This window comes from Poromitra crassiceps (genome assembly GCF_964638095.1).
Source record: "Poromitra crassiceps genome assembly, chromosome: 9".
NCBI lineage: Eukaryota > Metazoa > Chordata > Actinopteri > Beryciformes > Melamphaidae > Poromitra > Poromitra crassiceps.
Window position 1 is genome coordinate 37,329,805 of NC_139630.1, and position 27,115 is coordinate 37,356,919.

At 44.2% G+C, this 27,115-nt stretch overlaps 1 protein-coding gene across 2 annotated transcripts; it reads left to right on the plus strand.

The window, feature by feature from the left end:
- Nucleotides 1–572: 572 nt before the first annotated feature.
- snap25a (synaptosome associated protein 25a) lies at nucleotides 573–26,720 on the plus strand (the record flags this gene model as incomplete). 2 transcript variants are annotated; one of them, XM_083643695.1, is made up of 7 exons in its annotated part: nucleotides 573–644; nucleotides 5,257–5,298; nucleotides 13,996–14,044; nucleotides 17,377–17,494; nucleotides 22,648–22,767; nucleotides 24,612–24,756; nucleotides 26,652–26,720. In XM_083643695.1, the coding sequence occupies 7 exons, from the start codon at nucleotides 573–575 to the stop codon at nucleotides 26,718–26,720; spliced, it is 615 nt and encodes a 204-aa protein (XP_083499821.1). The 2 variants fall into 2 exon arrangements, with proteins under 2 accessions (XP_083499821.1, XP_083499820.1); XM_083643694.1 differs by lacking the exon at nucleotides 17,377–17,494 and adding an exon at nucleotides 17,745–17,862.
- Nucleotides 26,721–27,115: the final 395 nt, after the last annotated feature.

The window sequence follows — 27,115 nt, forward strand, 5'->3', positions numbered from 1 at the left end:
TGTCATTTCAATGTCAATAAGGAAGAGTTTTCTTAGTGTAGAATTAGACTGAATTGGACTAGAACAAGTCTCAAGGTATCAGCCTGCGCTCTCTCGATGTAGAACAATGTGCGTCCTCTTCATCGTTAAGCTCATAAATTCTCAGCCAACTCTGGCCCGTCTGAGGCGCACATTCTTCTGCAAACATCAGACGACTGCTTCCCTTCTCATTCAGACCAAGACAAACGCTGCTGCTAATGCGTCTAAATCCTCTGTCTGTAAAGCATCCCTGTGGATCAGAGGACTGCGGTGCAGTAATCATGATGTTGCGGGTTTGAATCCTGCACTTGATCTTTGGTGCATGTCACTCTCTTTGCTCCTGTGTAGCGCTGCACTGCCAGGGTTATAGGGACTTTGATTCCCATATTTACTGTATGTTTGAAAGCTATGTTTGTTGGCTTTGTTGTTTGTGACTAAAAGTGTTGTTGTTGTTGTTGTGTTGTCTCTTTCCCTGTTTCCAGTCCTCCCCGGATTCCCATTAGGATCTTCTCTTCCCTGTTGGAGACCAGCTCCACCCCCCACATCCAGCAGCCATGGCAGAAGACGCAGACATGCGCAATGAGCTGTCGGATATGCAGCAACGTGCGGACCAGCTGGCCGATGAGGTAAGAACAAGCCATTCTGATCGCAGCAGTTTGAGTTTTGATGGCATGCTCTTGCACAGCTGCACAGCTGCACAGCACACACACACACACACACACACACACACACACACACACACACACACACACACACACACACACACACACACACACACACACACACACAATACAAAGTAAGAATCACTCAAAAATTAGGGAACAAAAAGACTAATGGCGGCTGTTCCTTACCAATTATGAGGCTATATTGAAAATATGAGTGAAAGGGAGGGTAAATGCGATATATCTGTCCCCAAGGACATAATTAATCTCCTCCGCAGCCAGGCAGACAAAGATTCATCCAGACCATTTCTGTATTGTCAACTGTTTTCTACAAATAAAAACTGATTATATTCAAATGTTTCACACACAAACTGTCTCATACTCTACTTTCAGCACCGAAAATGGCTGTTGTCATTTCCAAATTCATGCTTTGCTGTATTACATTACATTCACGGAACAGCAGTCCAAAGTGTTGGTTTATTTATCGCAGCTCTGCCACCTGTGTCCTATTTCTGCTCGGTCTTAAAACTATATTTTACTCCAATAAGAGCAGGGAAACACGGAAGTAGCATCATTATCATATGACATTAGCACATTAGCACACACCATTACCGCAGCACATTTTAACCTTTCCACAAGACTCTGCTTCAAAACATGCTGGAATACATAACAATAGACATTTCACACGGCTATTAGCCAGAGTTTGTGTCAGTGTAGCAGTCCTAAAGTAGCAGGTTTATTTTCACGCAGCGTTTCACTTCAGGGTGGGTATAACCAAAACAACAAACAAAAGAGCTACAGAAGCTAAGCTAACTTGCTTAAAGAGGAAAAACAAAGGAACATAGGCAGTTAACCTAACTCCCTAATAACTAGGGATGTTCATTTTGAAAAATTTCCATAATCGAAAATCTGGAAAATTAACGATCAATTATCGATTAATCGATTATCGATAGCGTAATAATAATAATAATATATATATATATATATATTTTTTTTTACTCTGGTCTGGTAATAACGTTGCGCGTTCTTGGCCAGCTATAATGGCGATGCCGCTGTGTAGTAAGAATATCAGACACTAGCACTGTGGCCAGGTAAACAAACATGTTACATGTCAGGTTACATTATGTAAGGCAATCAGCGTCTTCCAGCTTAGCTGACAGCACAAGAGTCAAATCAACAGGCCTGAGCCTCACTGAGGTCCGCAGACCGCCGTTTGTTTGTGTACCCGGCGCATGCCGGTGTGAATTCCCCATGTTTAAAACAGTTTTGTTGGCACAAAGGCCCATGCCCAGCCAGAAAACTAGAGACTATATGAAGCTCCACCTCAAGTTAGTCGGCTGTGCAATGGAGTGGGGCGAGGAGGAACGAATTCCACCCAAACCTAGTCCGCAAAAAAAAAAAAAAAATTTTTTTTTTAATAATAACAATGATCGATTAAATTCCTTAACGATCAATTATCGATTTTCGATAATTGATGAACATCAACCTATCCCTAACACAAACAGGAGAAAACAAGGCGTACAAAAAAGGCTACCCACCCCTACAGACTGCGAGCTGCTAGATATGTATTACATTATGTACACTGGCACAAATACTGGAGCCTACAAGGTCAAAAAAGTCTGGTTGGGAGCGAGATTGAGTATCTGCCAACATTAGGCTGTGAAAAAGAGGAGCGGATCCGTCAGGTCCGTAAGAAACTCTGCAAGTGATGTGATCCATTCTTCTGTTGATTTATTGTATGCTAGAAGAATGCTTGCGCTGTAAAGTGGAGACTCGTGGGTACCCATGCTAGAACCCATTTTCATTCGGACATCTTGAGGTGAGAGGTCAAGAGACCCCTTTGAAAATGGCTTTCTCACCAAAATTAACCTACATTTTGAGCATTATTTAGCCCCCTTCCTGACAAGCTAGCATGACAGGGTTGGCACCAACGGATGCCTCTTAGGTCTTATAGTGTCATATACCAGAAACTTCACTCTGGCATTCAAACTCAGCCTGCTGCAGCCATTTGATGAGGAGCACAGCGGGAGAAATGGTTAAAAAGAGCCTTGGCAGGTATAGAAGAAGAGCGAGCCCATGGCACCAGCTGTCCTCAGGGCTTTTATCCCAGAAGCTGGCATCCACTGACCAACCAGCTCCCAGGACACGCCCCTCCAATCACCTGTCTGACGAAACCCCACCTGGAAGCAATCACATACTCCAGAGAGGGCACAGGCAGGGAGACAGAGAGACCTGCCAACACACAGACACTCCAAAATACACATATGTCCCCACTGGGTCATAACAGTGTGTCTCTCTGTGTAGGAGACACACAAGCTATACTGCTGTGTGTGTGTGTGTGTGTGTGTGTGTGTGTGTGTGTGTGTGTGTGTGTGTGTGTGTGTGTGTGTGTGTGTGTGTGTGCACGTGCACGTGCATGTGTGTGTGCAAGAGAGCCTCAGCGGCCTGGAGGAGTCCAGCCCACACCCCTTCAGTGTCACATATGACTCACACTGGCAGGGCTGAGCAGAATATTAAACAGAGACATGCAAACATGGGGGTTGCACAAGATGGTGGCGTCAGAACAACAGTTTCCCCTATGCTCCACTGATTTATGCTGCGTTCCATTTGCCTCAGAACTTGGAAGTCTCAGCTGGGACGTCACACTGGAGTTGACCGTGCTCCAGTAACACAGTCGGAAAACCAGCCAGGCTTAGCTGTAGCCAGGCATTGTTAGCAATAACAGTTGATAACAATGCATTGCTTGGTAGTTTGCGCATACAAACATGAGATCATGAGATCAGATCACACGACACAAAACCATTTGTCAGCGTCAGATTAGGTGAGGTTGCCCCGACTGTCAAAATAGGAAATCTGAGTTCAGGTGACGTGTCCGTGAACTGGGAAATTCCCAGTTCCTAGTGCAAATGCTTTTGACTCTAAGTTGGACCATAATTTACTAAATGAACTACTGCATTGAAGAAGACTTGAAACTACAGCAATTGAGACCATAAACTCATTAGGAAAGTGTTTACCGGTAATAAATCAAGTGAGAAGTCGGATAAGTACCATTACTTCTACAATGGGACTTATGTTTGCAGCCATATATAAAAATTCATCCCCAGTACAGTTGCCATGAACAGTGAAATTATAGACCAAAACCGTTTTGGAACCAGGCTGTAAACATGTTTATTCCGGCTGTAAAGTCAGGCATTTTAACATGGGGGTGAATGGGGAATGACTCCCTTTTGCAGCCAGCCTCAAGTGGCCATTCGAGGAACTACAGTTTTTGATACTTCCGCGTTGGCCTCACTTTTCAGAACAGAAGGTTGGGACTTGTTCCTCCCTCATTCGAATCCGACCCCCTCCCCTCCCCCCTCTCCAGGCCCCCCTCCCCCCTCCCCTCCAGCGGGCCACAGTGAGCCGTGGACATGACGTCCTCACAGTGTCCCTGCGTGAGGGCCGAGACATCACGGAGCGCCGTCCCCGCCAGCAGGCTGAGCTCTGCAGCTTCACCCTTCTTTAAAGGGGGAGTTGGAACCGAACGTGCAGCTTTCTAAGAACAGCTGCCCGCCGCACAGTCTACTACAGAGTAGAGACAGGATCAAAGAGTGGCTTTATTACGAGGATGTATTTTATTGGCAGTGTCCTTGGTGAATTATTAGATGTTGAAATGTGTTGCAAGGCGCTTTTGATCCCAAAATATCGTCATGTACTGTAGTAGCCTTGATTATGGTGACTGCTAACATAATGTGTCGTCAGCTTGTTTTATCCTCTCACAAATCACTCACTGTTATTGCTACTTTAAAGACTCCTGCACCGCAAGGACGGCCAGAACAGTACAGACAGTCTGGCTGCTGGAGTTCACGCTGAGTTCATGTCAATAAATGTTAGATATTGATCCTTCTGTGTCCCGGTGATTGTTCAAATCGGTTCCAATTTGTTGTGATACCCGCTTGCCTGTACACAATATCATGAACAACATGCATAAACTGACACGCTGACACACTGACACACTCACACAATGAATCAAATTTGAACTGATTGATGAATTTGTGAGTTTTTATGGTATCTAAACTCCAGGAAGACTGTCACCTCAATGAACACAATAGGAATTTGAATAAACATAAACTTCTCACAGAATTCAAAGCCTACAAAACCAATAGCCTACATTTACAGATTTTGTGTTATACAGTGGTTGTCAAGTGGCGAGGATATAAACATGTTATTGATGCACCGATATGAACATTTTGGCCGATATGATAACCAATATTAACATTGCTGTTAACCGATATTTACCTATGTCAATATGATCTGTATAAAAAACAGATCATCATTTCTATGATCATCAAATTGTGCACATACTGAAAAACTCATGTAAACACAGTGAATTTGAAAAAGTAATGTCTTTCTTTATTTCCAAAACATTTGGAAAGGCCCATAAATCATAGATTTACCCCAATGTTTGCTCTCAATATGACTTTTTTTGCTAATAATTTCATGATGACTGCCACTGTTTGTCATATACGTTTTCAGAATGTGTCCTTTGTGCACTAATAATAATAATGTTAATGTATCCTCTCTTATTTCTCCACAGTCACTGGAGAGCACTCGTCGTATGCTGCAGCTGGTGGAAGAGGTAAGAGAAACACAGAACATTTCCAATTCTGCTTGTTCTTTACAGTTTGATTAGATAACATTAAATATGACACAAGATGTGACACAGCAGGGATGTGAACTTAATGAGCGTGAAAGTCTATCATTAACGGATACACTCAGATACAAGTGTTTTTTTTATTAAAAAAAAGGCCCTATCTTAATGAGCATCCGGGAATAGCTGCAATACATTCTGTCAGTGGCAGTGCAGTTGTAGACACACACGTTTATATTACAACAGGAGCAGCTCCATGATTCAAATGATTGTAACGACTGGACAGTGAGAAAATGTAACAAAATGTGACACATCTGAGTCTGCGGTATCCAATAGAACGATCATTCCCCTCATTTTGAGAATAATCGAGGAATTATTGAAAGGAGAAAACGGCACCCAGTCTATCAATCAATTTCTCACACTTTTTTTTATACTTACAGTATAACTCATAATTTGCATGTATTATTTAATGTTGTTGCTGTCTTTAAATTGAAAGGTTTGTTCCAAATTAAGGTATGCAACTAAAACAAATGTACAGTACTTTGCCATGGCTAGTTGGTAATCTGTAACCTTGCTTGCAAGATGGATAACCTCGCGAGATCAAAAGAGATTCTCTCGACGTAATGGTTTAGTGAAACGTAATGTGAAGCTAAACCGTCCATCTGGCAGCGTCAGGTTAGGTAATCTGAGTCCTTGGTTGAGAAAAAATATATACTCTGCAGACTGAATCCTTGACATGTTAGAAATACTGAATTATCAGATAATGATATTTTCCTTAAAAAATAATAAGAAAAAATAAATGCATTGTTTTGTAGTATAACTACTCATTTACACTGTAATTATAGAAATAAGGGAGCTATTCATAGTTACTGTACAATGTCCCCAGTGTTTGCTGTCCAACAAAGAACACCATGCAATGCGGTCAAACCTGCAGTTCACAATGGCTGCTTCAAAGCAGAGCCTAACACTGCAGCAACATGCATGAAACATACAAGGGCAACACAGAGTTCTCCTCACAGGGGCGGACTGAGTCTGTCCTGTTGCACAAAGGACAGCACAAGGTCCTTATTGTCTCGGGATACATGGTTGCACTACAGTAATCTGTAAAATATTTAACATGGACTAAAAATAATTTTAACCTTTACCTCACACTGAGCTATGACACAGAATGAGATTTGGCACAGATGAGTCCTTCTTTCATCTCATCTGTTTGTGACTAAGCTGATAATATTCTGCACACCAGGGATTTAGAGACTTGAAACAAGGCAGAGTGGGGTGATTTGACTGCTTTCGTGCTTTGTTTAGGCCCACTGACAAACCAGTGATGGAACTGGCTAAGAGATTTATACCGTATAAATTATGAGACAATAATTACAGTTAAAACTAGAAGACAGCAAACCTCTTGACAATGTTGAACAATTGTCAACAACTCGCTGTTACACCCAAATACGTCATTCCTACCACTTAAATTGTAAGTTGATAAGTTGACTTGATTCGTAGACCCTGCAAACAAACCTTGAGGATCTGTGTCTATCTCTGACACTTTCAGCCTGTCCTGGAAAATGACAAGATGGGTCAATTTTCAAGGTGGTTAAAACAACCGATGTTCAGGAAATGCTGCCTTTTGCGGTCGTGTGAGTAAATGAATGCGAGTCGGAACTCGGGAGCTGTAGTAACCAGGAAGTAGCAGCGACCTCTGGCGGTCTTTAACCTAACGGCAAGTATTTTTAACCGTAACCCAAACCCAAACCCAAAAGCTAACCGTAACCAAGTTGTTTTACTTGCCTAAACATAATCAGAAAAACGCGGCTTCATTTTCAACCAGGAAATGCCGTTGAGCCACTTTACACCGACCCTCTCCCGCTGTCACCACCTCAAAAAATTATGAAAAGACACGGGGACACATCATATATCGTTTTGGGAATCATTGGAAAATGACTTATTCTGTTGTTTCGGTAAATTCATACTTATGGCTAAAATGAATAAAAACGCTAATCGTCAAATGGCAGAAATCCCAGATCCAGATCATCCAAGACAGACAGACAGACAGACAGACAGTCAGACAGACAGTTAGACAGACAGACAGACAGTCAGACCGACAGAGAGACAGACAGACAGACAGACCGACAGACAGTCAGACAGACAGTTAGACAGACAGACAGACAGTCAGACCGACAGAGAGACAGACAGACAGACCGACAGAGAGACAGACAGACAGACAGACAGACAGACAGACAGACAGACAGACAGACAGACAGACGGACAGACGGACGGACGGACGGACGGACGGACGGACGGACGGACGGACGGACGGGACAGACAGACAGACAGACAGACAGACAGACAGACAGACAGACAGTGTTGGGTCAGGTGACAGAGGACTGGTCACCCTCTTCCATCCATTAGTCTGGCAGGAGGAAGCCAGGCATGAGTCAACCGAAAGATGCTGTGAATCACACATCAAAGGAAATGATGCAATCCCTGACTGAACTGCTCACGTCAGAGGGACACACACGCATGCACTCACACACACATGCACGCACACAAACACACACACACACACACACACACACACACACATGCACGCACGCAGGCACACAGACACACACAGACACACACTAACACGCGCAGATGCACGCACATACACACACAAAATATTGACTGTAATTCATTTTTTTCTGCTTGCGTATAATGAAATCCTATTGCAATCTAGAAGCTCTGGCAATATTGCTCATGTAATATTCATGGCAATAAAGTATACTGTCTTGAAGTGAGATACAGAGAGAGAGAGAGGGAGAGAGAGAGAGAGAGAGAGAGAGAGAGAGAGAGAGAGAGAGACAGAAGAGGCAGTGCATCTATAGTCAGACAGACTGGCAGATGAACTGCGCTGAATTCGAGAGAGAGAGAGAGAGAGAGAGAGAGAGAGAGAGACACCGCATGAGACAGGCCAGTGAGCGATGGAGGAAAAGGAGAGAAAGAAAGAAAGAAAGAAAGAGAGGGAGGGATAGAAGGAGCGCAGTAGTGAGAACAGCTGGCGGGGAGGGCTGACAGGCTCCTGGCGCAGATCTCAAGGTCATATCGATCATCAGTCGGCATCTCTCACCGCCCGGCTCCGCCCAGACCACTCCCACAGACGGCCAGGAACGCAGAGGGAGAGACGCAGAGGGACAGAGAGAGAGACAGAGGGGGACAGAAAGAGGGACAGAAAGAGGGACAGAGAAAGGGACAGAGAGAGAGACAGAGAGAGGGACAGAGAGAGAGACAGAGAGAGAGGGACAGAGAAAGGGACAGAGAGACAAAGAGAGGGTCAGAAAGAGGGACAGAGAAAGGGACAGAGAGGGAGACAGAGAGAGGGACAGAGAGAGAGACAGAGAGAGAGGGACAGAGACAGAGAGACAAAGAGAGGGTCAGAAAGAGGGACAGAGAAAGGGACAGAGAGAGAGACAGAGAGAGGGACAGAGAGAGAGACAGAGAGAGAGGGACAGAGAAACGGACAGAGAGACAAAGAGAGGGTCAGAAAGAGGGACAGAGAAAGGGACAGAGAGAGAGACAGAGAGAGGGACAGAGAGAGAGACAGAGAGAGAGGGACAGAGAAAGGGACAGAGAGACAAAGAGAGGGTCAGAAAGAGGGACAGAGAAAGGGACAGAGAGAGAGACAGAGAGAGAGGGACAGAGAAAGGGACAAAGAAAGGGTCAGAAAGAGGGACAGAGAGAGATTTCAGATTTCAGATTTCTTTTATTCACACACTTGAAAAAATATACAACTTGAGAAATGAGTGTAAACCAGAGTGTGCAAATGGGAACCCCGAGGAAGCTCTCTGAGCTTTTGGTGGGGACCCACAAGAAACATAAATTATGACATTAAATAAACAATTATCATACAATACAGGACAAACAAACAAAACAAAACAAGACAGGGTTCTGGCCTAATACCCCCACAACATATGATACAAGACATAAGACAGACAAGACAATTCCCAGTCAGTTTCAAATCAAATATGTGTAAAAGAGGAGACATTTTTATGGTTTCATCGAGCTCGTTCCAGATCTGCGGGCCCCTACACGCAACGCCAAGACTGGTACATTTCAATTTCCTAGGTTTACCAAGGATTCAATGTTTTTTCCTGGTGTCGTGTGCATGTAGAGGCAAGCAGACTGGAAGAGACAGACAGAGAGAGAGGGACAGAGAAAGGGACAGACAGAGACGGACAGAAAGAGGGACAGAGAGAGAGAGACAGGGGGAAGGAGAGAGGGTGAGGAGGAGCATAAGAGAGAAGGGTGAGACGAACTTTGGGTAGAGGACGGAGACAGGCGACAGGCAGCTGAGAGTGAAAACAACACGGGGTGAGAAAATGGAGGATAGAGGGTGAAGAGAGAGAGGAACAGAGTGAGAGAGATGAGAGAGGTTTGACTTGATCAGCCCAATGATTGACGATCATCTCCTGTCAAAAACTAAAAGCCCGCAAACTGGCCGCCCATCTGCAAATTATGGCAGAATGATCAAGGTATGCAGGGCCATGGGATTTGCATCAGGAAGCCACAATGAACCAACCATCTGCTGTTCTCAATGTGGGATCCGGGGGCGACCAGAGATCCTTGAGGGGGTTCCAGGGGGTCCCCAGCAAATCAATACAATGTTAAACTGCACCATTATTTAATTTACAAGAAGTGAACACAATTAGAGAATGGAGAAGAATGAATGTTTTGATTGCATAGTTGCACTGTTACCTCTCTATAATACAGGCAGTCATGGAATTCTGAACGAAATCCTATCTAACAATAAAAGGTCTGAGAGACAACATGTCATCAATTGTGGGTCCGTGTCTCTGATGTGGACTAAATTAGGGGTCCTTGATATGAAAAAGGCTGAGAGTCACTGCTGCATGGCATGCTCCTGGCTGATTATTCCTGGGAGTTTCCCCCTGGGACACATTTCAGCTACCGTGGGATCCCTCAGCTACTGTGGGATCCCTCAGCTACCGTGGAATCCCTCAGCTACCGTGGGATCCCTCAGCTACCGTGGGATCCCTGTTGGAATGAGACATGCTAAATTGCAGAATTAATTCATACACTGCAGAGTTTCCTCTCAAACATCAATGCTGGCTTTCCTCCTAAACTGCTGAGGCGGCGCGGGGTGTGCAGAGGTGCGTTCGTGCATTCAAGGGTGTGTGTGTATATGTGTGTGTGTGTGTGTGTTTGTGTGTATATGCACTGACACACACACACACACACACACACACTATAATCCTTTTTATTCCTATCAGGCCGAACCAGGTGCCACGTCTTAGCGGTGCAGTATGCTGCTGTACTGTATTTCTAAGACTTGTGTATGGGCTGGTTTCGCTATCCTCCCCCCTCTTCATACACTCTTTCTACCCAGCGTCAATACCCTACACCACCTAATACATAGTCTGTCATTGGCGAATAGCTTTACTGTTGAATGGCCATGCAGAGCTGTTCAGTTGTTTCGCAGTCATGGAGTAATTCAAGTGAGTTTTGTTTTTAATGCTCAAGAGGTACCGCAAGGAGAAACAACAGCCTATCGCCCCACTACATCCCATATAGAAATCAAAAATAAATTCTGCGTTGCTTACAAGATAAACGCATTAATAATCCACTATGCAGAGGTCTAATAAATGCTGAGAAAGGTCTTCAGTTAAAGGTTAAACTGACTTCAAAAGATTTAGATACTGTGTTATTAATGGTGTCAAGGAAATCCAAAGGCAGTGTTTTTATTATTATGAGGAAACCTTCCTTTGGTGTCAGCGTTATTATTGTTAACCCCTTGAGGGCTATTTGCCATGTTTTGTGCTTAGGCTTTAATAGCCAGGATGACCTTTGACCTTCTAATCAATACCGAGCCACATGCTCATATTGGGGGAGCAACATCCTCTAATGCAGAGGTTCTCAAATGTTTTTCATCCAAGGACCCCTTATAACAGGGGTGTCAGACTCATATTAGGTCGAGGGCCGGATTTGTTCAACTGAGACCTCATGGGGGCCGGATTTTTTTTTTTTTACTAAAATCAATTCGACTCATTTACCCATTTACTTCACAAAATAAATACTGCTCTTTCCATTTCTCTTGAAACTGCCTGCATTCCGTGTCAACCTTTCTCTTTTTCGACAGCATCTTGTTGATTCCTTTGTTTTTTGGTAGGTAGCCGAATGCGCGATTCAATTCCAGCGTGGCATCATGGCGGCTTTGTTTACACCTGATGACCTACTGACATACTTCCTTGTAGTGCAGGTTAATTAACTTATGAATGAACTCTTAGCTTGCTTATTAGCCACACGTAGTTCATGATAATGGGGTGCGAATTTAATAACAATAATAATAAAAAAATAAATAAAAATAAAATAAAAAATAAAAATAATAATAATATTCCAAAACATCTCGCGGGCCGGATGTCTGACATCCCTGACCTAGATTATTATTGGGGATGGGAGGGAGGGTTTCGTTTTACTTTTTTGTGTTTTTCTATGTGGATGTTTTGTTGGTTCAATGAACAAAAACCAATAAACACAGAAAAAAGTATACAACTATCTCATATTAGTCTATAGGCAACACTTAGAGAGCTATCATGTCTTTTTAATAGACTTGCCAGCAATATTGTACAAAAATATCACTGGTGGTTTTTATGCCCCGTGTTTATCATGTTTCACTGATGTCATCTTAGGTTGTGGTATCATTCCTGAGACGACCAAACAAAGCTTACATTTCATGGAAATAACAGATCAATCACAAAGCTTGAATTTCTAAACACACGAGTCGTTATGTTACAGTTTTGTAATTCTCTACCTGGACCACACAGTGCAGGACTCCAACAACATGTTTTATATCACGGAAAGGCGTGCTATCATTTACCATGGATTTTGAATCAATTTCATGTTTGCAACTTTTCTCCTGTTGCCAAACAATATGACATCTGCAGCAGGGGCGGTTCTAGGCCGTTTTTGGGTGGGCTTTAGCCCACCCAAAAATAGTCTCAGCCCACCCAAAAAAATAGAGGCAAAAAAAAAGTTTTTTTTTTTTTTTTTTTTCCTCTCCAAATCCATGGTGGTCATTAGTAGCAGTTTCTGACTACACTCAATGCGCTGTGTGCGTGTTTCCCCCCCCCCCCCCTCTATGTTCTTAGGGTGGGCTGAGACAAACATTTAGGGGGGTTCAGCCCACCCGAAAAGTTTCTAGAACCGCGGCTGCGCAGGCGCTCCCTCCTCCATCTATCTGCCTAATCCCACATCACTTCACACAGGTCACACACAGTACAGCAGCGAACTGGTCCTCCACAGTCCACACAATCGTTCTCCCCACTCATGATCAATGAAACTGTGAGGTGAGCATTGAGCAGAGTCGTTAGTAGTTACTTAATTAGCGCATATTGATATGCAAATTAGCGCGTAACGTTGTTTCGTAGGCTAAACAAAAGAACTTGTGGCTGTGCCTGCCAGACAAACAGGTGGACTGGAGGAAGGTAGGTAGGCTACCATGGCACCAGCCAGCCATGTCATGCTAGCTTGCAGTAAAGTGGGTGTAAATGGATGCAATGTTTTTTGAGAAACATATGGGCATAAGTGACAAACATATTTTCAAACGGGTCCCTTGTTATCTGAATGAAATTAAGCCCTTCAGAATCGCAAGTGGCTCCTTTACACAGCCTGTCTGATGTGATGATGATGATAGCTTAACATGCGTGCATGGCATGCTATTCCCTTTTCTTTCCTTCTTTCCCTATTTTTGCACGCTGTGGTGGTGGTAGCCTACCAACTTCCAACCAGTCAGATCTTGTTTTTTCCCACAATAATTTCATAATACCATTTGTAATGCCACCGTTGTAGTGCTGTTGTTCAAAATTAAAGTACATTTTCTCAGATTTATTGGTGTCTTTCTAGTCACACAATTTAATAGTCAGTGTTTCCCATACACTGATCTATTTGTGGTGGTACACCCTACATAGATTTTGACCCCCACAAATACTGCCACATATTAATTTCAACTAGTTGACTGCAAACTCCTGCTTTAGTGCTTACAGTATATTATTATCTTGTCGGAATATTATTCCAGCCAATAAGTTAGGAAGTTCCCTTTTGATATAATTTTACTTTTGTTTTGCCTACAAAGCAAAATGTTACTTTACTTGAAACTCCCCTGAAGTGATTTTGGTATTATTTATGCAAGCATAATTCTACCATATAGAACCTGTATGCAGAATATATATAGTATATATAGGGAAACAATTATTTTTTCATCGCTGTAAAACCACAGAACGGTAAAGAAGATATTGATGTGTGTAGTTCTTCATAGATCTAGTCTCTTCATTTTGATCTCAAAGTGCGCCAGTTTGATCCATTTTTACTTGAAACTGTACAAAATTTTCTTCCGGGGGGGCATGCCCCCGGACCCCCCTAGGGGTTCAGCGGTCCATCACCTTTGGGTGGGCTGAGCCCACCCAAAGCTCTGATGCTAAAACCGCCCCTGATCTGCAGTGAGAAAGCAAAGGTTCTCAATTATCCAATCAGATTTGATAATGTTAAAAAGTGGAAAGGGCAAATGGCAACACATATTTTGGCCAGGGTGATTCTCCATGTTGTTGTATCCCTTACTGATCTGTGTTTCGTTCTCTTCCTCCTTCCTCTTCCTTGACTCCGCCCCTCCTTTCTTCCCGGTGGTTTTTGGGGGACTAGAGCAAAGATGCCGGCATCAGGACTTTGGTTATGTTGGACGAGCAGGGAGGTAAGTCTACAAGAGGGGAGATGGCATTGAAAACATATAGCTGTTCATAATGAAGCTCTTCATGCAAAACAACATTGGTATGATGATTCTAAAATCAGAAATAAGTAATAAAACCTTATGTATTTTAGAGCAAAGCAATGACATTTATTTATAGATAGAAATGTTGGTGTTAAGAAACGTATGGTATCAAAACATTTGTGAATGGATGGATTGTTTCATGTGCAGTTGCTTGTATTCATTTAAATGCATTTCCAAACTAATTCATTTTTCCCCCTGATTCCCCCCCTTTAAGTAATTGACAATTTGGATTCTTATTTAATGCATGGTTTCTTTTTAGTATCCTTTGGTGAAGGGCGCCAGTTCAGCTAACACTTTGAGAAAGTTATTTTCGTTTCACACTTTCTTTCAGCTAAACTTCTTTCCTTTAACCTTTGTTTCCTTTGTTTCCCTGCTAACATTTTTCTTTTTTTGGTTCGCCTAACCACATGTTTCATTTGCCAGCAGCTTTTTATTTTTTATTTGCTAACAGCTTCCTTTGCCAAAGACCAAAAAAAAAAATCTGTCCAAATCTTGAAGTGCCAAATTAACATTAACAGATCCACTGAAGAATAATTAATGCCAGCCACTGCAGTGCCAAAACAGCTCAACATCAACATCAATTAAATTATTTCTTGTCCATAAAAAGGTTAGGGTGGCTAGTTTGTCACTATGACAACCAATGGCAGGGTGACTTTTATAGCCTGATCCTGGATCTGTTTGTGCTGCGAATCACTGAGTAAAACAGTTCAGGCATTTGATTTTTTTTTATTGCAGCCATGTTTGTGCCACAATCTGGCCCCATAAACATTACTAAGTAACCTTGAATGCGATGCCAACAGCTCTTTAACGTTTGGGCCCTTCACCTTAGTGCATGTTTTGCAGGGCGGAGCTTTAATAATCATTCATTCCAAATGAGTGGCAACAACATGGCTCTCTATAATATGGTTCTGGTCAAAACATTATTTCTATAGATAAATGGCACGCCCAAACAGGTCTGAGAACAGCCAGACAGTCTTTCTTTAGATGAAGGGCACGCCCCAAACAGGTCTGAGAACAGCCAGACAGTCACCACCGCCCAGCTGACATGCCATATAGATATGGAAGAGGTGGATAAAACAAAACGATCGATTTAGCTGGTAACGACAAAACATTCACTCACTCTCCTATCAATCCATGATGAGTTACGTTTTGTACAATCCCTGGTTTGATGCAGTTTGCTGATGGGCATGAATTGTTGATATAAGCCTACAACCCATACAGTATTCCACAACATGGTCTACATTCATTGAACGCAACACATTGGTTGCACTGCTGCTGTTTTGGTTGGTTGTCGTGGAAACGTGGGGAAGGTGTTAATTGCACCAGCACTGCTGTTGCCCCAGGGGGATGAAAGCTCTATACCTTGTCCGCCCCTGTATCTTCTGCTCATCCATCTATCCCTCCATCCCCCCCTCCTCCGCAGTTCTAAAGGATCACCACTCCAAAGTCAATCGCAACGGCTGACTGGACAGGTGGCTGCAAGGCTCAGCTGACCTGTAACCCAGCTGTATTGACTCTTGTGCAGGCAGAAAAGGCCTGTAGGTGTAGACCACTTGAGGCTGGATAGTTATTGAAGTTAAAAGTGTGTGTAGATTTACGTTGAATGAAATAAGGAAGCAGTCCGAAACAAATACCTTTTTAGCTTCACTGACCGGGTCTCTTTTGTTACAAAGACTTCTTAAGGAGCGCAACAGCGGCGCTACCCCACTTGACTGGTGCTTGTATGTAATTATAACACAACAGACTCATGCATAGACGATTTCTTGGTTGAATATATTTACATAAATGCATGCTAACCAGGGATTCTACAAATCTGAAAAAAGTCAATGAACTAGTTTATGAATCCGCCCCATATTTGACTGCGCCACATCTTTTTCCACACTGCTTGCTCTATATCTCCTCAACCACAAAAAATAGGGAAATGATAGTGTTCCATACAGTATAACACTAGTTTCCCTTCCACCAACCCACCATCCACCACCTCAGCATGACAAAGGCCCTGCCGCTCACACACCAGGATCCAATCATACTTCAAGTCCTTTCAATTGCTTTGAACATTTTGCTACTGCAAAGCCATACAGGTTTTTTCCTCAATTTTTTGCGGGCCAGTTTTGTGTCAGGCAAGTTTAGTAGATCACCGAAAATGGTACTTGAAAGAATTTTAAGTATACGGTAGTCTCTTGACTTTTAAAAAGGTACATTCACAATGCTCATGTCTTAATCCATAGCCCATACTGACCATGTCGCAGCTCAGCAGTCTTTCTCACTTCTAGTCCTGTTTGGTTTCAACCAAGGACGAACATGAACGATCCCACTAATCGATGTGGTTTTGCAGACTCGCTGAGCTATTGAGTCATTTTGTGCTAGGGGCTCGGTCAGAGATGAACAGATTTGAGGTCGTCGCACAGTGAGGTAAAGTTGGTCATTTTTAATGTGGGTGCTGTTTCAACACAGACTAAAAATGACCATGAACAAAAGCTGAGAGTCTGTTCTTTTGCCTCAAGATCATCTTAAAATACACTAGATGACTTGAAAGCAAAAGCAAAAAGTAGCTCACTGTCCTAAAACGTCTTTGTAAAGTTTTGCATGATGCCAAGTAATGCCAGCGCAAACGAGTCCCAAGGGAGATTCTTTATCAAATTATTCTACCCGGGGGAATTTAGCGACGATTGCTAAATTATGAATACACAGTCAACAAGGATTTTTAACTGCAAAGCAACAATCTCTTCTTTTCTCATTCCCAACACTTTGACCCTCAGCAAGTGTCACAAGGCGAGGCACGAGCAAAATCACTAAATGTCAACATTGAAAGATTTCTATTAACTGAATTCACCTTCAATTTATTACATCGTATTGAAAAGTGATTTCGCCGCTATCTTCATTATTTTGATTCTGTGCTCATACACCATTCTCAGGCCTAAAGATCCAGTGAGTACACACAATTGTATTGCAGCATACCAAATCGATGCACACACACTCGATAGAAATTCACTTTAGTTCACGCCACAGACACACAACAGGCACACGGCACACACCCACACCCACACACACACACACACACACACACACACACACACACACACACACACACACACACACACACACACACACACACACGCACGCACGCACACACACACACACACACACACACACACACACACACACACGACTCAATGACTGCTCATCATAACTCATATTTCTGTCAATCAAGTCAATGAAATTCATTCCACTACTGTCATCTTTGTCCTGACCAGAGCAACTCGATCGTGTTGAAGATGGCATGAACCATATCAACCAAGACATGAAGGAAGCCGAGAAAAATTTAAAAGATTTAGGGAAATGCTGTGGGCTTTTCATATGTCCATGTCACAAGTAGGTACTGACCACGTGCCCCAAAGGTTCTTTGCATATGTGGTGGCGTCCAGTTTTTCTTTTTTGTCCCCTTTCTTTTCCCCCTTTCTTTCGTCACAGTGAGTGTCTGAAGTTGTTGTCTTCTCTCCTTTGTCCTCTCTCTCTCTCTCTCTCTCTCTCTCTCTCTCTCTTCCTCTCCTCTCCTCTTCCTCCCTCTCTCTCTCTTCTCGTGCATCGTTCTGTGGGGGATAAATGACTTGTGTTTAATCAGAGCAACTGGAGCGCATCGAGGAGGGAATGGACCAAATCAATAAGGACATGAAGGATGCAGAAAAGAATTTGAACGATCTAGGGAAATTCTGTGGTCTTTGCTCCTGTCCATGTAACAAGTAGGTCATTTAGTGCTTAGTCAACTGCTTGCCTGCCTGCCTGCCTGCCATTCAAAATAAGACAAAAGTAATATCTTGGAAAAAAAAACCCATCTAAACGAGGTAGAAGTGACATCACGATGGCCATCAGCCAATAGTCCGCTCTGCTCCAGCTGCAGCTACACAACTGACTCCGCCCTCTTTCACATTCACACACATGGGAGACCATGATGTGCTCTTATATATGTTCCCCATTGCTAATATGTAAATGAAGACACCCAGACACATACAGTAGATAACTGTGGGCACACACATGCAGCCTTGGGTTCTTATGGTGCTTGCTCTACTGGACTGACCTCAAGCCATATCCCAGAGTCGTCAGCTCCACGCCTGGCCTGGGCATCCCGTGGGTCAGAGCCGTCACTAAAATGACTGGCGTCTGACAAGTAGCACGGATGCTTCCAAATGTCAATCTGCACCTAAGCTTATTTACTCTATAAACCTCAACCTGAACATAGTGTAGCATTCCCTTCCCAGTTGATATCGCCTTTACACAGGCAAAGCAGATATACAGACTGGGAAGACCCGAATCTAATAAACCCAAGCTCAAAAAGACCAGTCCTCCACACAAGCTTTCCTCCACTCAGCCAAGGCCGTAGCTCATCAACAAGTGCCTCTCGAAACACCCTTCTACCAAGTGCCCTATTCTCTAAGCCTCCACTTCTCCACACCCCTTTACAACGGGAGTCATCTTCATACAGGTGTAGCCATCATAGAAGTCCCACTTTCTTACCCTTCTCCACCCCGAATAGGACTTTGAGATTCTTCAATATTAATGGGGGGGCCATTGCAGGGGGATGGAGGGCGGACTTCTACAATGGATACCCCTGTAGCTTATCTCCCCTCGTCTGATGTTCAAAAACACAACAACAACAACAACAACAACAACAACAACAAAAGTTTAAACTAAGAAAAGAGCAGGGCCAGGCTTCCCAAAGCATCTTGGCACTCAGATCATCTCAGCACGCTGACTCACAGAGGGGAAATGCACTCAGATCTTCTCAGCACGCTGTCTCAGAGAGGGAAACGCAATGATCTTGGGCCTAAAATGCCTTTTGGGAAGCCTGGTCCAGGACTGTTTGACACTTCTCCTCATCTGCATGATCTCTACTACCACCACGCCGCTCTAACATCCAGTAGATCCTCACACCTTCTGCAGGAAACGAGACCTTTTTGTTTCCCCCTCAACAACACCCCCCTCCCCCCACCCCCATTTTTGAACCACCAAGTGCCAATGACATGGAATGACTGGCGAGCATGACCCTTTGAATGCTCATGCATGCATGACGGTGCAACTCATAATAGCAATGCTACACATGATGACATATATATGCTAAGATCATGATGCTGGTACTATTAACGATTATGATGGTGATGGTGATGATGGTCAAATACCTTTGTGTTTCATTTAACATGAGCAATACAGAGCACTTTTTCTGGTAAACTGAATAACTGGGTTTAAAATTTATCATTTTTTAAATTATTTTAAAATAATCTCAATTACAGTCAAATCTCTCTGAAACCAAACGTTGAAAACAAAACAATAGTGAAAGCTGGGTCAGGTTAAAAGTACTGTAGATGCATTTTCAAAAAAGGTAATAATTTTTATTAAGATAAGTGTGATGTAAAAGTGTCCGTTATAAATATGTATACCGTTATAAAGGGGGGGTGTTGTATATCTGGTATAAGTATATGTAAACCACACTGGATTGTGAACAATATATATATTGGCTATGAGTCAGATATTTTTTTACCGATCTATATAAGTGAAACATATGGGGCAAGTCACAGTCAAAAGGAAAAGTTAGACAATAATTGAACAAAAATTAATGGAAAATAACTAAACAATACAAACATACATTAAATAAACGAACAGAACAAAAGTTGCAGAGACGTGAGGATCGGGAGAGCAACAAGCCCGAGTATAACGGGCCCAGGGGCACTCCCTCAGCCTAACGACCCGAAAACCACCAGGCTCCTGCAGGGCCAGGAGAGTGGGAAGTCCTCACATACTATCAGTAGAAAAATCAAGACTCGCATGGACATTTTGCTGTGTGCATCACTTTTACGCTGATTACAGCCACGATTTGGCATCATGACTGATTTTCCAGATTGGACAGAATCCATGCTATCAATAGCCCATAAAGAGAGACAAAGAAAATAAATTGCAGTCCTACTGATTTGATAAAAGAAAAATAAGATAAAAACAACAGCAAGCAGGAAGATGAAAGACAGATCACTAGTCTGATGCTAGAAGGAGACAAAAATGAGGGACACTCAGTTCTTCACGCACTTAGGAAGCCAAAGAGAAAAATGGAGGAGTGGAAACAAAACAGGAGTGAGCCGTGTTGTGAGAAAGAGCTGGAAATTGGGTTATTAAGACACGATGTGGTCCCATTCATTCTGTAAAAAAACGGGGGAACACGGTGCCTCTGCTGCGCAGGCACAGTACTGCAGTGTCCCCTCGCCTCCCTCCGCGTGACGACACGGCCCACTGCTGCTTTGTTTTGCTCTCTGGTTCCTGCAGCACCACTAAATTAGCCATTATCCTGCACCGGCTCCTCCACACTTACTTACTGTTAGCTAACCTCCCTCTCCCCTGAGGGAACTCACTCACATGTAGGTCAGCCATATCAGACAGAGGCACGATAGCCTGCCGGGAGTGTTGACTCAAACTGAACGCACAGATATAGATGGATGCGAGAGGGATCTTTCTCCCCACTTCTCACTAATTGAGATGTTATTCCCCCTCTAGACTCTCTCTCTTTGGCACTAATGCCTTCGTCGTCCCGGCCTGCTGTCCATCAGAATTTGCTGACTCCTGGCTTTTTTTTTTGGTCTTAATGCCTTCGGATTACGGCTGTCTGTATGCCCGGTGTTACCGGATTTTGAATGGTGGATAGATCAACTCGCAGGTCGCTCTTGGAATGAATTACCGAAGATGGGATGAGTTCATTCGCATCGGCGAGATCCGTATAATCTAATCACATCATCATCTCAGTTCAATCACAGGAAAGCTGATTAGAGAAAAGCGCATTACTGTATCTCCATTCTGAGACCGCAGAGAAGCAAATAGCACGGCATAACAAACTGAGTCTCAAACGGGAGGAGAGGTGAGAGGAGAACAGGGGAGGACTCAGACAAGAGGAGCGTGTGTGTGTGTGTGTGTGTGTGTGTGTGTGTCTGTGTGTCTGTGTGTCTGTGTGTCAGTGGGGACGGGGGAGCTAAGCGAAGCCTTGCCTGAGTCCATTTCTAATAATAAATCCAGTGTAGGAGGCTGAGCCATCCCTGATTACAGCCAGCCAGAACACATTCTCACAGCTCTCCAAGGTTACACCAAACTCAGCAGCCGATGCAACAATGCAGGCAAAGAAAATATAGAATATCCTTGAATGGACGTGTGTGTGTGTGTGTGTGTGTATGTGTGGGTGTGTGTGTGTGTGTGTGTGTGTGTGTGTGCGTGTGTGGGTGTGTGGGTGTGTGTGTGTGGGTGGGTGGATGGGGGGGGGGGGGGGGGGGTGGTAGAGAAACAAATATCTAGTCAAGGTCCTGCCTGTTTCCATTTTGACTGGAAATACTATATGACTCTGCAGGAACGTCAGTGTTAGATTGACAGGTGGAAAGTATAGTTTTGAGTCACATGACTGTATGGCTGGGCAGAGCTCAGTAGTTTCAGTTTCCCCAGGTGGTGTGAGCTGGCATTTACAAAGCCGTGTAGCGGAGCGGCGGTTACAGATCATGTTGGCACAGCTGTATTTGTCAGTACGTGCGTTCTTCTCCGCCTCAGATAGAGGCTAAAGATTAATCTCATGCTTTGGAACTGGCAAAATCCTCATCGTACTTTCCACTCCTCTGCCTTACCGCTCGACAGCCCGGTTTGTCCAGAACTGATCGTTTAAAACTTTAAAAATATTTAACAAAAACAAAAAACGAAACAAAAAAAAACAGGGGGGCGTTACTATAGTAACAGTAATAGTTAAGTTAACCATGGTGTTATTCTCCGTTGACTCTTTCCAGTTTCATGTTTTGTTTCCTTTTTATATTTTCGCAGTTTGTTCTTCGCATTAATCGTCGTCCCTCCTAATGGTGTGACAGTCCTGTACACTCTGTGTTGTGTGTCTGCCAAAGAGCTTGTCTCCTCTCTGTTTTCTGTCACACGGGACATTTAACAGTGGATGGGGGGGGGGGGGGTCGGGTTTACATTGTAATAACACAGAAGTGCCAGCAGGTTGGTAAAAAAAAAAAGGAAAAAGAAAACGAGGGCGGGGGGGGGGGGGCGCATAGTCACACACTGAGTCATCTCAACTGTTGCAGCTATCATGCTTAGATTATACAAAAAGAAAGAAAAAGATTCCTGCTTGAGAAAGGTATGTGATTTAGCATACAAGGCTTCACCAGTATGTTATATACCTACGAGATATAACATCGCACATAATTACTATTGTGAATTGATATCAACAGAATGAACCTACCCAACCAATCCATGCCTGCTATGCTTTGCTTGACTTAGTCTTAGTCCCCACTGTTACTCATATATTGATGTGCTGGATGCATGATACCAAAGAGCACCTTTGTGTCAGCTGATATATGCTATAATACGCTATATTGACATAATGCTGCTGCTGTACCTCAAGTCCAAGGCTCTTTGTAGATCTCACTAATGGGAAGCCAGCCTGGTTGAGGTAAATGATGACTCGTATGGTTCAACTGTTGAGTAACGTCTTCCCCGTGGTTGCCGGTGGCCAGGATGAAGACCGGAGGCAGCAAGGCCTGGGGGAACAACCAGGACGGGGTGGTGGCCAGCCAGCCCGCCCGCGTGGTGGACGAGCGCGAACAGATGGCCATCAGCGGAGGCTTCATCCGCAGGTGAGAGGGGGATGAGAGGATGAGGGGAGACCCGGGCTTCATGCAGGTAAATACAAGCCTGAAATGGAGAATGGTGGGAGGAAGAAACAACGAAGTGTGTGTGTGAGGAAATACTGTATGAGTGACCCTGTGGGGAGGTGAAGACATTTTCGGGTGTAAGGGAAGCATGGAGCTAGGACCAGCGGCAAGTAGGAAGACAGAAGCAAGGTTGTACCAAAAGTAACTACATCTTGCGCCAACATGGAGATCCAGTGGTTAATTCGCTGTCCACAAATAATGTCTCAATATTGAAGAACCAGGCTAGAAAAAGAGAGGTATCTGATGAGAAGACTGTTGGCCTATAAGCCTGCACCGTGGCTCCTGCTTTACATCGCTGGCTTGATGGGGAAGCTGAGCAGGGCTGACTGGTTAGTCCTTCGATGGGAGACTGCATGGTGCTGGGAGTGATGTTGGAGAACCAGGAAGTGCTCTTCCCTTTGGTCTCATGAATAATATCCCCAATGCCCCAGGGCAGAGACAGGGACTCTGTTCTGTGAGTGAGCACCATCTTTTGGATGAGACGTTAAACCGACGTCCTGACTCTCTGTGGTCGAAAAAGATCCCTAATAATAATAATAATAATAATAATAATAATGGTAATAATAATAATAATAATAATAATAGTTGGTGTGGGTGTAGGTCAATTCAGTAATGTTAAAGTGAATATGGAATATTTATTTCCAAATGTAGGTACCTTGGGCAAATATCTTCATCAGGTTATGCCCCTCTCAGCCAGCAGGCCAATTGAGCAAAGCAACCAATGTTAATATGAAACTACTAGCCGCGCTAACGCATTTGCATGTACGAGGTTACTACAATTGCTAGTGGACAAATTAGATGCGTTTATGAGAAGGCAGTGAGTGTTAGCTGCAAGCAAACAAGCCGACATTATCTGGACACAAAATCGATAAGATGTATCAGTGGGGGAATTATTAGTTCCCAGTGAAAACGGCACATCAATTAAGCATGATTATTGAAATCTTTTGAGACAAACATACATTTAGAATCGCAATCGTTTGTGGTGCTGAGCTGAGCATGTAAGAATAAAGTGGAGATTTTTTTTACCTAACAATTACAGAATACAGAATATATGAATACTCAATGTACCTGGACATATACAGTGTCTGGCCACTCTGGATCTGACCCTGCAGTCCGTACTTTTGGTTGGGGAAACGGTGGAATCACTGTAATGCAAATTCTGTTACAGTGTTGAATAAAGTTTATTAGGGATATTATGCAACAAGGGTCTTCGCAGCGGCTATGGTCAGATTCGGAGGTGAAATATGGATGAGAATGGGGCAACATGGCAATATGTGGTGTGTGTGTGTGTGTGGGGGGGGGGGGGGGGGGGGGGGGGCAGGGGGACAGGGGCGCTTATGTCCACACCATCTAAATCAGTCAATCTCAACCTTTCTCATATCAAGGACCCTCATTTAGTTTGCATTAGAGCCACAGATCCGCATTTGTGTCTCAGACCCAAATCTTTTTATTGCTAGATATGATTTTGTGAAGAGTCCCATGACTGTATTGTAGGTAGAGCGATAACAGTGAAACTATGATCAAAATAGTCGTTCTTCTACATTCTCTAATTGTGCTCACTTCTTGTAAATGAAATAACGGTGAAGTTTAACAAATCATCCGTTTGCTGGGGGACCCCCCTCAAGGACCCCCGGTTGGTCCCTGTACGCCACATTGAGAACCACTAGTCTAAATCTACCTGTGTGTGTGTGTTTGTGTGTGTGTGTGTGTGTGTGTGTGTGTGTGTGTGTGTGTGTGTGTGTGTGTGTGTGTGTGTGTGTGTGTAGGGTAACAGACGATGCCCGGGAAAATGAGATGGACGAGAACCTGGAGCAGGTGGGCGGCATCATCGGTAACCTGCGTCACATGGCCCTGGACATGGGCAACGAGATCGACACCCAGAACCGCCAGATCGACAGGATCATGGACAAGGTACACACACACACACACACACACACACACACGCATGCACGCACGTATGCACACGAGGCAAGACCTATATACTTATATTTATATAGCTTTATTTGGGCCACCCTTTACTAAACAGAACATTTTATGGCATTTTAGTTTTATTATACGTAAGGTTAATCATGGATTTTGCTAATAAAAGCAAGAAAACAAGCAGTTTCCTTGAGGTTGAATGGGGATGTTTGGACCAAAAACTAAAATTAGAGGATAAGTTTTGAGGGAATAAGAGTACCCTTAGGGGCCGTGTCCACAGAAAGCTGCCGGTGCCTTTCTGCAAATCATTTTCTATGGTAAAGGTGCGCTAGGAGCACTCCTCTTCCCAGCATGGCACCTGGTGTAAAGATGTGCTAGGAGCACTCCTCTTCCCAGCATGGCACCTGGTGTAAAGATGTGCTAGGAGCACTCCTCTTCCCAGCATGGCACCTGGTGTAAAGATGACTAGGAGCACTCCTCTTCCCAGCATGGCACCTGGTGTAAAGATGTGCTAGGAGCACTCCTCTTCCCAGCATGGCACCTGGTGTAAAGATGTGCTAGGAGCACTCCTCTTCCCAGCATGGCACCTGGTGTAAAGATGACTAGGAGCACTCCTCTTCCCAGCATGGCACCTGGTGTAAAGATGTGCTAGGAGCACTCCTCTTCCCAGCATGGCACCTGGTGTAAAGATGTGCTAGGAGCACTCCTCTTCCCAGCATGGCACCTGGTGTAAAGATGTGCTAGGAGCACTCCTCTTCCCAGCATGGCACCTGGTGTAAAGGTGCGCTAGGAGCACTCCTCTTCCCAGCACGACACCTGGTGTAAAGATGTGCTAGGAGCACTCCTCTTCCCAGCACGACACCTGGTGTAAAGGTGTGCTAGCAGCACTCCTCTTCCCAGCATGGCACCTGGTGTAAAGATGTGCTAGGAGCACTCCTCTTCCCAGCATGACACCTGGTGTAAAGATGTGCTAGGAGCACTCCTCTTCCCAGCACGGCACCTGGAAGATGTGCTAGGAGCACTCCTCTTCCCAGCATGGCACCTGGTGTAAAGGTGCGCTAGGAGCACTCCTCTTCCCAGCATGGCACCTGGTGTAAAGGTGTGCTAGGAGCACTCCTCTTCCCAGCACGGCACCTGGTGTAAAGATGTGCTAGAAGCACTCCTCTTCCCAGCACGGCACCTGGTGTAAAGATGTGCTAGGAGCACTCCTCTTCCCAGCACGACACCTGGTGTAAAGATGTGCTAGGACCACTCCTCTTCCCAGCACGGCACCTGGTGTTTCAGTGCTCTCGGCAACTGGCATTTTTTTTGGCAGAGTGCTCTGGGCGCCTCAAGCAGAAAAAAGTCCAACTTTTGTCACTTTTTTCGACCGATCAATCAAAATCGAGGAAGAGGCGGGACTGCACGTCTGTGCACTTTGGAAGTGCTCAGGGCATTCCTATTTTCGATATCCAAAGAGCTCCGCCATGAAAAACAAAAAACAAAACACTTGGACATGTGGACATGCACGGTTAAGGAGATTTATAATCTCAGTGGCACTACATGGTGAAGTAAAATAACATGAAAACACTTTTAGCCAATGTGAAACCAAATCACATCTTTTAGGAATGGTGGCATCTGCTCTCTTAAGCTCATGGCACACCAATCAAACATTCTCCAACAACTGCCAACATTGTTGTTGCCAGTTGTTGGAGAATGTTTGATTTGTGTGCCATGAGCTTTATTCAAAGCTACAAGGAACAAGGCTATACAAAACAACCCACAATCAAACTGTTCCAGGCTGTTTTTTATATGCTATTACTGTATGCTGGCTAAAACGAAAGCCAACTAACGCTCTCCCCCCCCCCCCCCCCCCCCCCCCCCCACACACTCTTTCCTCCACCCAGGCTGATTCCAACAAGACCAGGATTGATGAGGCCAACCAGCGCGCCACAAAGATGCTGGGCAGTGGCTAAACTCAGAGCCCAAATCCCCCCTGGCCCCGCCCCGCCCCCCCCCCCCCCCCCCCCCCCCCCCCCCCCCCCCCCCCCCCCCCCCCCCCGCGCCGCACGTCAACAGGCGCCCACATGCTTTCATCATGGTATTGACCTTCTAGGTTTGCACACATGCACATATCACCTCCTCTCCCCATTGTAAATGTTGTTCTGTGTCGTCTGTCGAGCTTTTTCAAGATGATTGTCCTCGTAAAAAGATGATTTCTTATACTCCGTATATCATTCTTTCCAAAGGTTGTATATAGTGCTGACTTGATGGCTCTCTAGCTCACCTGTGAAGTTTTTATTCTCTTTATCGAAAAATATATATATCATATATTATAATATATCATATATAATATATATATATAAAAGTA